This window comes from Taudactylus pleione, unplaced genomic scaffold (genome assembly GCF_031769625.1).
Source record: "Taudactylus pleione unplaced genomic scaffold, aTauple2 ptg000397bl, whole genome shotgun sequence".
In the NCBI taxonomy this organism is placed as follows: Eukaryota; Metazoa; Chordata; class Amphibia; order Anura; family Myobatrachidae; genus Taudactylus; species Taudactylus pleione.
In genome coordinates, this window is record NW_028284799.1 from 4027297 (window position 1) to 4039654 (window position 12358).

General features: G+C 43.2%; 1 protein-coding gene across 6 annotated transcripts in view; it reads right to left on the minus strand.

Annotated features, from left to right (window-relative positions):
* BCAS3 (BCAS3 microtubule associated cell migration factor) overlaps nucleotides 1–12358 on the minus strand; it is a 1455708-nt gene that overhangs the window by 1185108 nt on the left and 258242 nt on the right. For all 6 annotated transcript variants that reach the window (XM_088446353.1, XM_088446352.1, XM_088446357.1 and 3 more), the window contains one exon: nucleotides 3616–3692. In XM_088446353.1, the coding sequence (XP_088302479.1) occupies nucleotides 3616–3692 (77 nt within the window). The remainder of the gene's footprint in view (nucleotides 1–3615; nucleotides 3693–12358) is intronic.

A 12358-nucleotide genomic window follows, 5' to 3' on the forward strand; every position in this document is an offset into this window, starting at 1 on the left:
CAGCACTACACACTGCCAATCACACAGCTGCCGGGTCCGGCAGCTGTGTGTTTGTTGTAATCAGCAGCCGATGAGAGTCTGTCAGACTCTCATCGGCTGCTGCTGCTCCCACTGCGGGAGCCATCTTCCGGCTCCCGCAGTGGGTAATGGGAGAGACGCTGTCATGACGACGTCTCTTCCATAATGCAAAGCGGCCGGAGGAGCCAGAAGCAGCGTCGGGACCAGGAGCGGGGTTTCAGGTAACTGTTTTTTTTTTTAATTACATCTCTCTCTACTGGGGGGGCTACGACTGGGGGCAGTACCAGGGGGGATTACTACTGGGGGCACTACCAGGGGGGGATTAATACTGGGGGCACCACCAGGGGGGGATATTGCTACTGGAGGCACTACCAGGGGGGGTATTACTACTGGGGCACTACCAGGGGGGGTATTACTACTGGGGGCACTACCAGAGGGGGAATATTACTACTGGGGGCAGTACCAGGGGGGATTACTACTGGGGCAGTACCAGGGGGGGATTAATACTGGGGGCACCACCAGGGGGGGTATTACTACTGGGGGCACCACCAGGGGGGGTATTACTACTGGGGGCACTACCAGGGGGGTATTACTACTGGGGGCACTACCAGGGGGGGATATTGCTACTGGGGCACTACCAGGGGGGGGTATTACTACTGGGGGCACTACCACGGGGGGTATTACTACTGGGGGCACTACCAGAGGGGGAATATTACTACTGGGGGTAGTACCAGGGGGGGATTACTACTGGGGCAGTACCAGGGGGGGATTAATACTGGGGGCACCACCAGGGGGGTATTACTACTGGGGGCACTACCAGGGGGGTATTACTACTGGGGGCACTACCAGGGGGGGATATTGTTACTGGGGGCACTACCAGGGGGGGGGGTATTACTACTGGGGGCACTTCCAGGGGGGGTATTACTACTTGGGGCACTACCAGAGGGGGAATATTACTACTGGGGGCAGTACCAGGGGAGGGATTACTACCAGTAGCTGCTGCATTTCCCACCCTAGGCTTATACTCGAGTCAATAAGTTTTCCCAGTTATTTGTGGGAAAATTAAGTACCTCGGCTTATATTCGGGTCGACTTATACTCGAGTATATACGGTACATTACTAATGCTGGGTATACACTTGGCGATATATCACTTGCTCTGTAGGCAAGCGATATATCGCATAGGCATTGGCGGGTGTGTACATCAGATATGTTTGTGAACAACGTAATTTACAGACATATCAGGTTCGGCCCTGCAAAACAGCCGATGCCAATATATCGAAAAGATATATTGGTCCATCTGGCTGTGTGTACGGACGACCCATCGATGGCCCTTACACTTGCTGCAGGGCCCGCCGACAAGTACATCTCAAATGGGTGGGGAAATTTAAATGACCGCCCAGTTGTGAAGTCAGCCCAGACACATTGCTTGGCCGATTGGTAAGTGTGTATAGCTTACCAATTGGCCTTTCTGATGGTGGATCGGTCTGCTCACTGATAAGTCGTCAAAGTGTGTACCCAGCATAAGAGTTCCACACTGTCCTCCTACACTCCAAATACATGATTTTTTTACCTAAACAAATGCTCAACCTGCTATGACCCAAAATCCATCCACAAGGCCGAAGTGAAGGGCATCTCCATTATAACATGTTTATTGTATTATTAGACATGTTTATATGCATCTAGACATGCTTGCTTACTTATCTACATACAGTATGTAATATCCAGAAAGTGTAAGCTAACAAACATTTAATTTGCATATTAAAATTAAGCAGCAGGTATTAAAGTGATAAATATGTAGCGGTTATTTTAGCTATTGGGTAGTAATAACTATGGATGTCCCTGGATGCTTACATGGACCTAAGGGAAACTACTTCATTGCTTTTGTACTAAAGTGGAGAACAAGGGCTGTTTGAGGGAGTCCATGTCCTGTTTTTATTTTAATATTTATTGTACAGGCAGACTACAAGTGCCAGCAGGCCTGTGCATCATGCCGGGGCAGGCTTACTGAGTATGCCTGTAAAGAACAATATTATTAACTATTTAACCACTATTACCCAGGAACCCAAAGTCCAGGGGGTGCGCAGATCCCTTGGGGTTGTCCCTTGAGAGGGAGTACCCAATTTTTGGAGGGTCCCAACTTTCCAAGGGATTCCAGCCCTGGACTGACCAGTTTGGGGCTGGGTAATGTTAAGGCAGGGGGACCCCATGCTGTGTCTCTCGCTGCAATAGCGTTGTCCCCTCAACTGGTTCAGCCTGGTTTTAGTTATTGCAGAATAGGGGGAATTATACACAGTTTTCCCCCTATTTTCCAATACCAGACAACGCTCAGAGGACCAGGACTGGTTATGGATTTGTGGGGGACTCCACACATTTTTATTTTTAACTATTTCTATCCTTTTAAGAACAAAGCCTGCACGGATCATAGTGATCCTTGCAGTGCTTGCCTATTGTTTAGCTTCTATTGCACTGTGGTCTCAATAGAGACCGATGAGGAATAGAGCATGCTATGGCGAGTTGTCATTTAAAAACCATCGGGGATCGATGGGGGATTCTGTGTAGACATAAAATAGACCTTGAGTAAATGCTAGCAATTGACATTGAAAACGCCATCAATTTACAGTTTCCTTCAGGTTCTAGATTGCATCAAACCTGCTGCTTAGTAAATTTTGGCCATAATGTTAGTCATTCATTGCTTTTAATGCCTTCATATTGCCTCCACATGGAGAGCAGACCGCTTACTTGTCACTGCCGCCATGCTGCTAGACTGAAGGGTGCACGAGATGCAGGCTTCAGCAGGGGTAGGGGCACCATCTTGAATTTGGGGCCATTTCAAGGTGCGGCCCCTACTAGTTTTTCAGCACTGCGTCCGATGACCCTACCAACATGTATTCAAGTTGTATATCCTTTTATATATTGTATGAATACCTGTCTGTACATTTCAAGAACTGATGTGTTCATTAAAGCATGAATCTAATTTGCCTTCACATATTTAGTAATACATTTCAAAAATAAATATAATTCAAAAGCATTGCTACTAAACATGTCTCGTTCAAAATAGGAAACAAGCGCTATAGAGACTGACTTAATAAGCTTCCTAGTCCTAATTGTAAAACGTAACGGAATATGCTGGCACCATATAAGTAAATGTTAATAAATAGCTCAGATTGCATTACTGTCATTACAAGGTACAATATAAGCAGAAAATTCATGGTGCATTTCAATAAGCATTTCTGCTGCTATGGATAGTAGAGGAAAGGTGACCCCTACTGGCAGCAGTTATTAAAGCATTTTTTAAACTAAATATTTCTAATATTTGTCCACAGCTGTATAACGGCCCTCTGGCCTCCTGTTAACACCAGAGTTCTTGTTCCAAAGCACAGATACCTTTACAAAGCGGACATTATTAGAAATAAAGATGCAATATTGGGCAGTGAAAAAAGGCCAGAACTTTAATAGCACTGAAAACATACAGTTATTATATAACACACAACATTTTGCATGGTCTTTTAAAAGGGTATGTTCTTAAATGCAATTGTCACAAGGAGAAAATCGTACACAGTACATCTATTTCTATAAACCAGCTTTTCCATACTTACTTGTCACAAAAAACTTCTTTGTAAATGTGCAGCTATCAAAAGCAGCTATTTTTTCCTGCAGCACTACAACAAGGACCCTGTAAGACAAAGACATATGTATTTATATATATATATATATATATATATATATATATATATATATATATATATAACAACTTTTGCATTGGAATACAAAAATGACAACAAGATTGAGAACAAAAAGAGCATATAGTCAGGGCAGCAGTCTGAATGTACTTGCATTGCTGTATCCAAGCTGTTGCTGTTGGTGGGTAACAAAATGTGTGACCTGAGCAATTAAATGTAAGTGAAGGTGTGTACTAATAGGCTCTACTACACATAGTTATACAGAAGGGATGAAGTGACAATACCGACTGTATGCGAAAAGTTTTTGAAAAATAACAGGGATAACTTTTCACCACTGAATAGGTGGCAAAAAATAGTGCAGAATTGGGGTTTAGGGGTGCAGGCTTAAAAAAAATAGCCTGCAACCCTGGGAATGTCATTTAAAAATAAACTGTCAAATGAAGTTAAAAAAAAAATTAGGGACACCCCAAAAAAATTATTTCAAAATTGGGGTGAAAAAAAATAAAATGGAAAAAAGTGTTTAAAAATAGGGAAATAGGTTCAGGGCTATTTTGCATGTATGCGGCAGGTGTTTTTGAGAATATGCTATTAGCGGCAGGTGCATTTTTGCAGATTTTTAAAAAATTACTTTAGGGACATAAAAATATGCTAATACCCATTTTCATGTGCCCCAAATTTGATGGGACCACTTAAAAAAACGAAAAAAATAACTCTTCTGCATCATTTCTTCAATGTCGGAAAAAAACACCTTCCGCGGCTATTTAAAGCCCCGACTTTCATTTGCAGGCTAATACGGGGGTACCCATGGTGATCCCCCATTTTTTGACAGCTTTAAGGGGGTCCTGCAATTTATTCCAGGTAAATCCCATTTTTTTTCGCCGATCCTATTTCGCTGGCTCCCGTTTTCGTAGCTTTTTATTTGAAAATCAGCGATGTGGAGCGAAAAGTCCAGAACTGACTTTTCGCTCCAAATTGAATACCCCTGTTAGTCCTTCCCTTGTGTACATCAATACATCCGAGGTGCAAGGGCTGAGAGGCCCAATGTCAGCATTCATACACACAGTAATACAGATTGGTACGTCCTTGGACGCTACTATCGGTCACACATCTAAACTTGCACCAGGCCTATGCCAGGTACGCAGCCAGTTTCACCGATATGCCAACAACACTTCCATAATACAGATGTGTCCACATACATCTAGCTTCCTTGCTCATTAACCACCCTTCGAGTCGTGCCATGCCGTGGCGCGACTTGGTAGTGCAGAGCGTGTTTTTCATGTGACTTTTCCCCTTAAAATGTGTCTTATTCGCAAAGCGATGTATATGCATGCGAAATGCTACGTTAAAGTGTCACAGCCACAGATACTGTAAAGCGGCATTATGCATGCAGATATAACCAGAGACGCACATAGAATATAGGCATGCTGCAGATCATTTTAATCAGCAGATGCTGCTTCTGCATCCTATTTGCAATGCTAAGCGAATAAGGCACATTTTAAGGGAAAAGTTACACGAAAAGGCGCTCTGCGCTACATATGTACATGGCGCTCACACTTTATGTGTAACGCTACTTGTGGTGCACGGAGAATAGATGCATGTGGACACATTTGTTTGCCCATAAGACAGACCATCTCTGTGTGTGCACTAAGACACCGTCCATGAACGCACACTATATTTTCAACACACTTCACCCTACTTGTACCTGAAATTACAACTGAAGCTCTGAATGGCCACAATCGGGAAGAATGCACTATGCTATGGTGAGAAATGGCTCAACTACATTCGTGCGTACACCCCTGTATCAGGCCCAGAATGTGAATAGCAAATTCATACAAAATCTAAGGCACATCCTCACATAGGGAAGCACACAGCACACCAACAATGGAGATGGTCACCTACATATCATTTAAAAGAAGCTAAACTAAGCTGTTAGAGCTGTGACACATCAGTGGGTTGCTTTATACTACAAATTCATAAACATCTGTTAAGTGGAACACAACTGTCACTACAATATTCAAAATGTGTCCTTGTGGCTTTTTTCTATATTCTTCTACACTTGTTGATGTTTTACTTAATTGCTCCATAATGGCCCATTTTGTCTAGGGCATTTGACCATTCTACTTAAGTCAAGTAAAATATTTTGCACATTTTTGACTGCCATTTAAGGTGAGTGTATTATGGTGGGTACACTCTTGCACGATATTGGGCCGATTTGGTAAAATCGGAACGAGAAACCGGGCATATCGTACAGTGTGTATGGCCGACTGCGCTCTCCCGTGCGTTGCATGCTATGTCACGTGATTGGCCGTGCTGCACAGCCAATCACACTATATTGTATACAAGGCTGTACATATTAATGAAGGATGGAACAGTGGGCCTGATTCAGACCCGCTCGTAAGCGTCCGCACGCTCGCTCTGAGCGATGGTCGCACAACTGCGCATGCGTATGGTTCGCAATGCGCATGCGCAAACCAGTCATTGCGGTCGGAAATCGTGCGCTCATAAAACACAGAGGGGCTGCTATTTTGAGTGACAGAATGTGCCGTTTGTGGATGGTAACGGGGGAAGGTGCTTGAAAACAGGGGAGTGGTTGTGTGAACGCAGGCGTGCCCAACGGTCAAAAGGGCATTTAATGGGAGTGCATAATTAGTAAAGGAGCGTCATCGATCACGTCACTTGGTTGTCTTTTAGCCTGAACAGCTCGCAGTGATTGCGGGAAGTAATTCCTACCTCAAGCGCTGCGAGCAGCTCAGATGCAGTTCGATGTTCCCGATTAATCTAATAAAAACAGGAGATGACGTGATTTGCGAACGGCAAAGGGGCGTCTTGAAAAAAATAGCGAGCGCTCGCACAGACATAGAGGCGTCCTCACACCGCAAAGAGCGAGCGCTCAATTTAAATATCCGGCCCCTTTTTGAGAGCGAGCAGCCGCAAATAGCGTCCGGGTCTGAATCAGGCCCTGTGATTGTTCTGTCGGTCATTAAATCTTTTACGTGTGTACAGGCAATCTCCTTTGGAGCTGAGGCGAAGGGAAATCGCCCCCTCCATTGGCACAACTGCCAGTCCTACAAGTGTTTAGCCGGTCTTAGGGACAAAGCATTCATGGCTTCTATATTTTCACATTAGGTGTTCTAACATTTTGTGTAAGGTTTGCAGTTCCTGTTTAGAACAATTAACAATTTGGCAGTTATCACATATTACAAATTTAGATCATGGAAGCTCTGTTAATGTAGGAGAGTAAATGCTGTCCTCATTTTATTATTCTCCTGGGGATGATTGATCAAGTTCAGTTAATGTGACTGTTCCGGTAGTAACTCCCACGATATGGAGTTTGATGAATCAACCTCTTGGTCTCCATTTCCTTTGTCATTTCCTACTTGCTGCAAAGTCATAATGTGGTCACAGGACTCTGCAATAATGTAAATGTGTCCTGTCGCATATGCATAAAATGTATATTGTAATCACTGTGCATTGCTTATCATCATAAATATAACAAAATCAGACTGTAAATGTTATGTAGTTCAATATGTAAGCAACAAGTAATGTCTGCCTTCATACTTTCCCAGAAGAATATATTTAATTCTCTCATGTACACAGCAATCATCAAGGTTAGGATGCAGTGGGCTGACTAGGCTGCAAATACAAATGAACAAAATAACCCTTAAAACATATTCATATGTACCAGCTACGATAATATAATTGCTTCACAAAATTAGAAAAATTACACTTTAAATATTCACTGAAGACGCATATATAGCATCTCTTTTGGACATTATTAATAGAAGGGTTCCATACAAAAGGTTGACAATTATTTGGTCGACACCAGAAGGTCGAAATGACAAAAGGTCAACAGTACAGAATGCCGACAGGTTCAAAAGGTGAAAATGGAAATGGTCGACAGAAATGGACGACACGTGCTTGCTTGTTTTTAGGGTCAGGGTTAGGCACTTACTAGAGGGCTAGGCACTAGGAGGGACAGTTAGGGTTAGGCCCTAGAAGGGACTGTTGGGGTTAGGCACCAAGGGGAGGGTTAGGGAGAAGATTAGGATTAGAAAAAATATATATATTTCTTAACCAATCCATGTTGACCTTTGGAACCTGTCGACCTTCCGTACTGTCTAACTTTTGTCATGTCGACCAAATTATTGTCGACATTTTGTATCACACCCTTGATAGAGAACTGCAGGTGTATTAGCTTAAATACAGCCAGCTATGCAGAGCTATATACCCAACTGTCACATCAGAAAACAACATTCATTTGCCATTGAGTGGTTTTTACCAGGTTTCCTGGTGGTTATATTTAAAAGTAGGATTGACATGTAGCATATTACAATACTCTAAATCAGTGGTTCTAAAGTACTCATACCCTGCCAGTTTTTATAATTTTTTCTTGTACCCCTTTGTCAGTTTTTATTTAAAATTCTCAGCAAAGGCAGCTATCTTGGGGGCACTGCGTAGGTTATAATCAGGGGCGGCTCAAGGGGTGGGCTTATGGGAGAGTTGCCCGGAGCGCTGTAGCCTGGATGGGCGCACCTGCTAGGGTGTTTTTTGGAAATCAGGCCCCTTTTGCACTCTGCTCCACCTCCTCAGAGTTGCGGAGGCAGCTTCGCTATCAGCAGGAAGTATCGCAGCACAGTCGCAGAGACACTGACTGACTGAGTTGACTGACGTGATGAGTCAAGTGTGTGCACTGTGCAGAGTGTAGTAGTGTGCTTGTGGATGGAGTGCTGCAGGAGGCGGACATAGCCTGGACAGAATCAGCTTTCAGTTACTAAAACAGTGGCAACAACATAACAATAAACAAGGTAAGCCAAGGAGGCTGGCTGGGGTCCTGAGCTCTGTCTCTGATCAGACATGATACATAAGATGACTACTGCTGAGGCTGAGCATGGCTTGAGAGGGCTCTAGGGCTGGGCTGTCATAAGAAGTGAGCACTGGCACATGAGGAAAGGGCCTTTTTCGGAGTCTGTTCAATTGGCATATAAGGGGCATGGCATGAGGGGGCTCCCAGCCATTAGAGTGACCTGCGCCATGCAATGTTCCATCTATCGTTGTGCTTTACCTGAGATATGTTATTTTTTGGGGGTGTGTGTGCATCCTGGGCTCCACTTGGCCTAGAACTGTTCTTGGTCACAATGTGATAGATAAGCAATACATGGTAAGAAGATGTAAAGGAGTAAAATGAAACACGACTAACAGAAAATCCACTGCATAAATAGTTCTGCGTTTTGGTCATCCTACCCTTAAAAGTTCCAGGCGAGACCGCCACATAAGGGGTAATACATAGGTTACATTGGGCAGGATGAGCAATTCATAGTTTGTGTAATCTGCAGTGGGGAATTGCAGTAGAAAACAAAAGTACAATGGCTTGAGGTGGGCAAAGATATTGGGTAAGTGGTATTGAGAAGAAGGGGAACGAGGGTGGTAGAAGTACATGATAAAATAGATTAATTACAGAGATCCACCCGCTGCCTGCTGTGTGCCACAGTAGTGACGGCTTTCCAAGGTTTTGCGTCATCAATGTATTCCACCAATGGCCTCACCAATCGTGAACAATTTCAATGACCATCCCTGCTTCAGGCCTGGGGTGAAAATAGGCTTTCTGGCAAAGACTCAGCTCAGCCTACCGCTAGAAGTATATGGAGCCCTAAGATTCCCTTTCCTATTCCAGGCCCACTTTATTGCTGTAAATTAACAGTAAATCTATTATTGTAGTCACCAGTCCAATCCACATAGCCTATGAATTTTACTGAAATCTTCAGTTCTGTAATGATACATCAGTCATCCTTGTATGTTCCAACATTGACTTGCTTTGTCAGTTTCCAGACTAGATACATATTGTAATTTCATCATTGATATCTTTCCTGAGAGAATAGTTGAAACAGGGTATTGAAGGTAATCTGACCATAATCCTCCTTATCTTTAAGAGAGGAGTCCTTATTTTTCCTTTCTTAAAAAATGTCTGTTTGATATGTAACAAACGACTCCTGGGTGCACCACCAACTTCACACAATACTATAAGGTTTATGTATTGATTTTGTTGGTTTTCTTTTCTATACATTTCTTTACTTTGTTTGATGTGGTGCGGAACCACCCTAACCTATACTCTTATAATCCTCTTCAAGTCATATACTATCCATTAGCAAAGAAAACATTTTTACACTTTACGGTGACAAAAAAAAAAACATGTATCATTAGTTATATGACTAGAGGGTCCAGAGGTATAATGTTCTGTACTTTAACCTTGCCATCTGAAACGCTTGCTAAAACACAGCATTATGTGTCAACACGGTACATCTGGTAACTCCGGTAGGTTTGAATCAATTTGGCTAGCAGTTGGTTACAAGCAGAAACAGGATTAATGGTACTAAGGGCCTGATTCATTAAGGATCACAACTTCAACAGCGTACACAGTTGGGTGATTGTTGTGTACTGCGCATGCATCGTAGTGCAGGTGCGCGAGGGCTACACTGCGATTGCACTGAGATTACGCAGAGCACGGTAAGCCATCGCAGAGTGAGTGACAGGTAGTCAGCATTTGGGAGTGGTGATGGGGGAGTGGTAGGAGAAACACAGATGTGCCTGTCTGTTTGAACGCCATTACATTGGCGTGACTAAATTAGCCGGTATACGCAACTTGAGTGCTTACTGTGTGCAACAAGGTTAGCAAATTCTAAGTAAGGTCAGGGCTGCTGTAATTCTGCGGGAGGGGCCGATGGTACTCGATGTTACCGATGTTTATGGAGGTTTGCAAGGTGTTACGAATGTGAGATAGTGGTAGTGGGAGGCAGTGGGCTTCTCTATGCTGGCAGTGTGGTGGCATTGCGATAGCAATCATTAGCATATTTTTGCAGCAGACCTGCATGTGATTATGGATCTGCGATAGCAATAGCAATCCTTAATGAATCGGGCCCTAAATACACACATGCTATAATAGCAATTTCAGTAACAGTTACCAGGAAGTTTGCCACACAAGTAGCCTACTCAAAAACCCTACCCTAATGGAACTACAGCCACTCTTGTACTTTCAGCTGCTGAACCATTCATTTCACTCATCTATTTGCAAGGTAGAGACCAATCATGATGTTTTCCCACATTTGGCTGGTGGGTGACAAGGAAGATTAAAATATCAAATTCACCAGCACAATCCCAGACGAGCCCAACAGGAGCCCAAATTCCTAATCAGAACTGTTCAAAAGAGAAGACTCCTATTAGTGGGGCAATGCCCTCGACAAATACCTTCTCATTTGAGCGGATGTCACCTAGCTTCCCCATGTACCTCACACAGGAGGAGGCACCATAAAGTGTTTGGCTCTTTATGAGTCTAGTTGATCTTGGTGTAGAACTACTGGTACTGACTATAGTTACCAGGGCTTATTGGTCACCTTGCAATCTAGGCGTCTAGAGCCCTGTGCCAGTTAAATCCTTTACAGTTCTTTTAGATACAGTGAAATTATGCACTGGACTGACCAGTACTTCCAACACACCATGGCCAGCAGTTGGCACAATCCTGCCAGGGAGCCATCAGTCTGCTGACTACCCTGATGACTTTAAGTTATGGTATATCCTTTAGGGGACATGTGATACATATGGAAACCACCTGATAACATTTAGGAGTAGTTACAATTATAACCCATATATAACCTATTCCAACATACATAGCTACTGGTGAGTGAGGATACCAACTGGGTTTAACATGTAATTATAAGCAGCCCAGAAACTTGCTGTTACTACAATAACAGAAGTGGAGATATTGCTCACAGCAACCATTCAGATTCTACTTAACATCTAGCGCCTTCTAGAAGATAATAGGTAGTATCTGATTGGTTACTATGGGCAACATCTCCACTTCTAAAAACCTGCACTTTAGTAAATATACCCCTAAGGGCGGTATTCAAAAAGCAGCGGTAAAACGAAAACTTATCACCGGAGAAGTTTTTGCCCTACTCGCCAGTTTTGGTGCAATCTTTTCACGTATTTTCGCTATGTGCGCTTCCGATTTTTTCACCTGCTCGGAGATGGTGAAACTTTTTCACCAGTTTCTGTCTATGGAGTTTTCGCTCGTGTCAACACTTTGAGAATTGGATAGCGACTTTTCACACCTAATTGAACTGCCCCCTTAGTCTCAATTGGATGGTGTATTGAGGCTAGATGTATGAGGACACATCTGTACATGTTCTTACCAAAAGCCTGTATTTTGAATGCAGATTCTGCTCATTGTCATTGCCTACGCTCCCTGTTTTCTGCTTGTACTGATCTACAAGTCTGACTTTCACATATTCTAACAAGAGCTGTTCATTTCGTCAAACAATTGTGGTCACAGGCATGTCTGGGAGACCACCAATGCCGATCCATGGAAGCTTTGTTTAATTTCTCCAGTTACAATGTAAGTGCCAGAACCATTTTTAAGGTGCTCCTTATGTCCACCATTTGCTTACCCATAATCAGAAAATTTAAAAACATTTTGAGATTTGCCGCTTCATGTATTCTTTGTAGATTCTCCTACATTTCTGTTGAAGTTTCACATTTGTATATGTGCAAAATGTGATCATCATCTAGGCCAGGCTAAATGGATCTTTGGGCTTTTTGTGATTATCTTTGATTCAATCATCTGGGTGTGCAATAGGCCTGGACTTACGTTTATATTTCCATGTGTGTT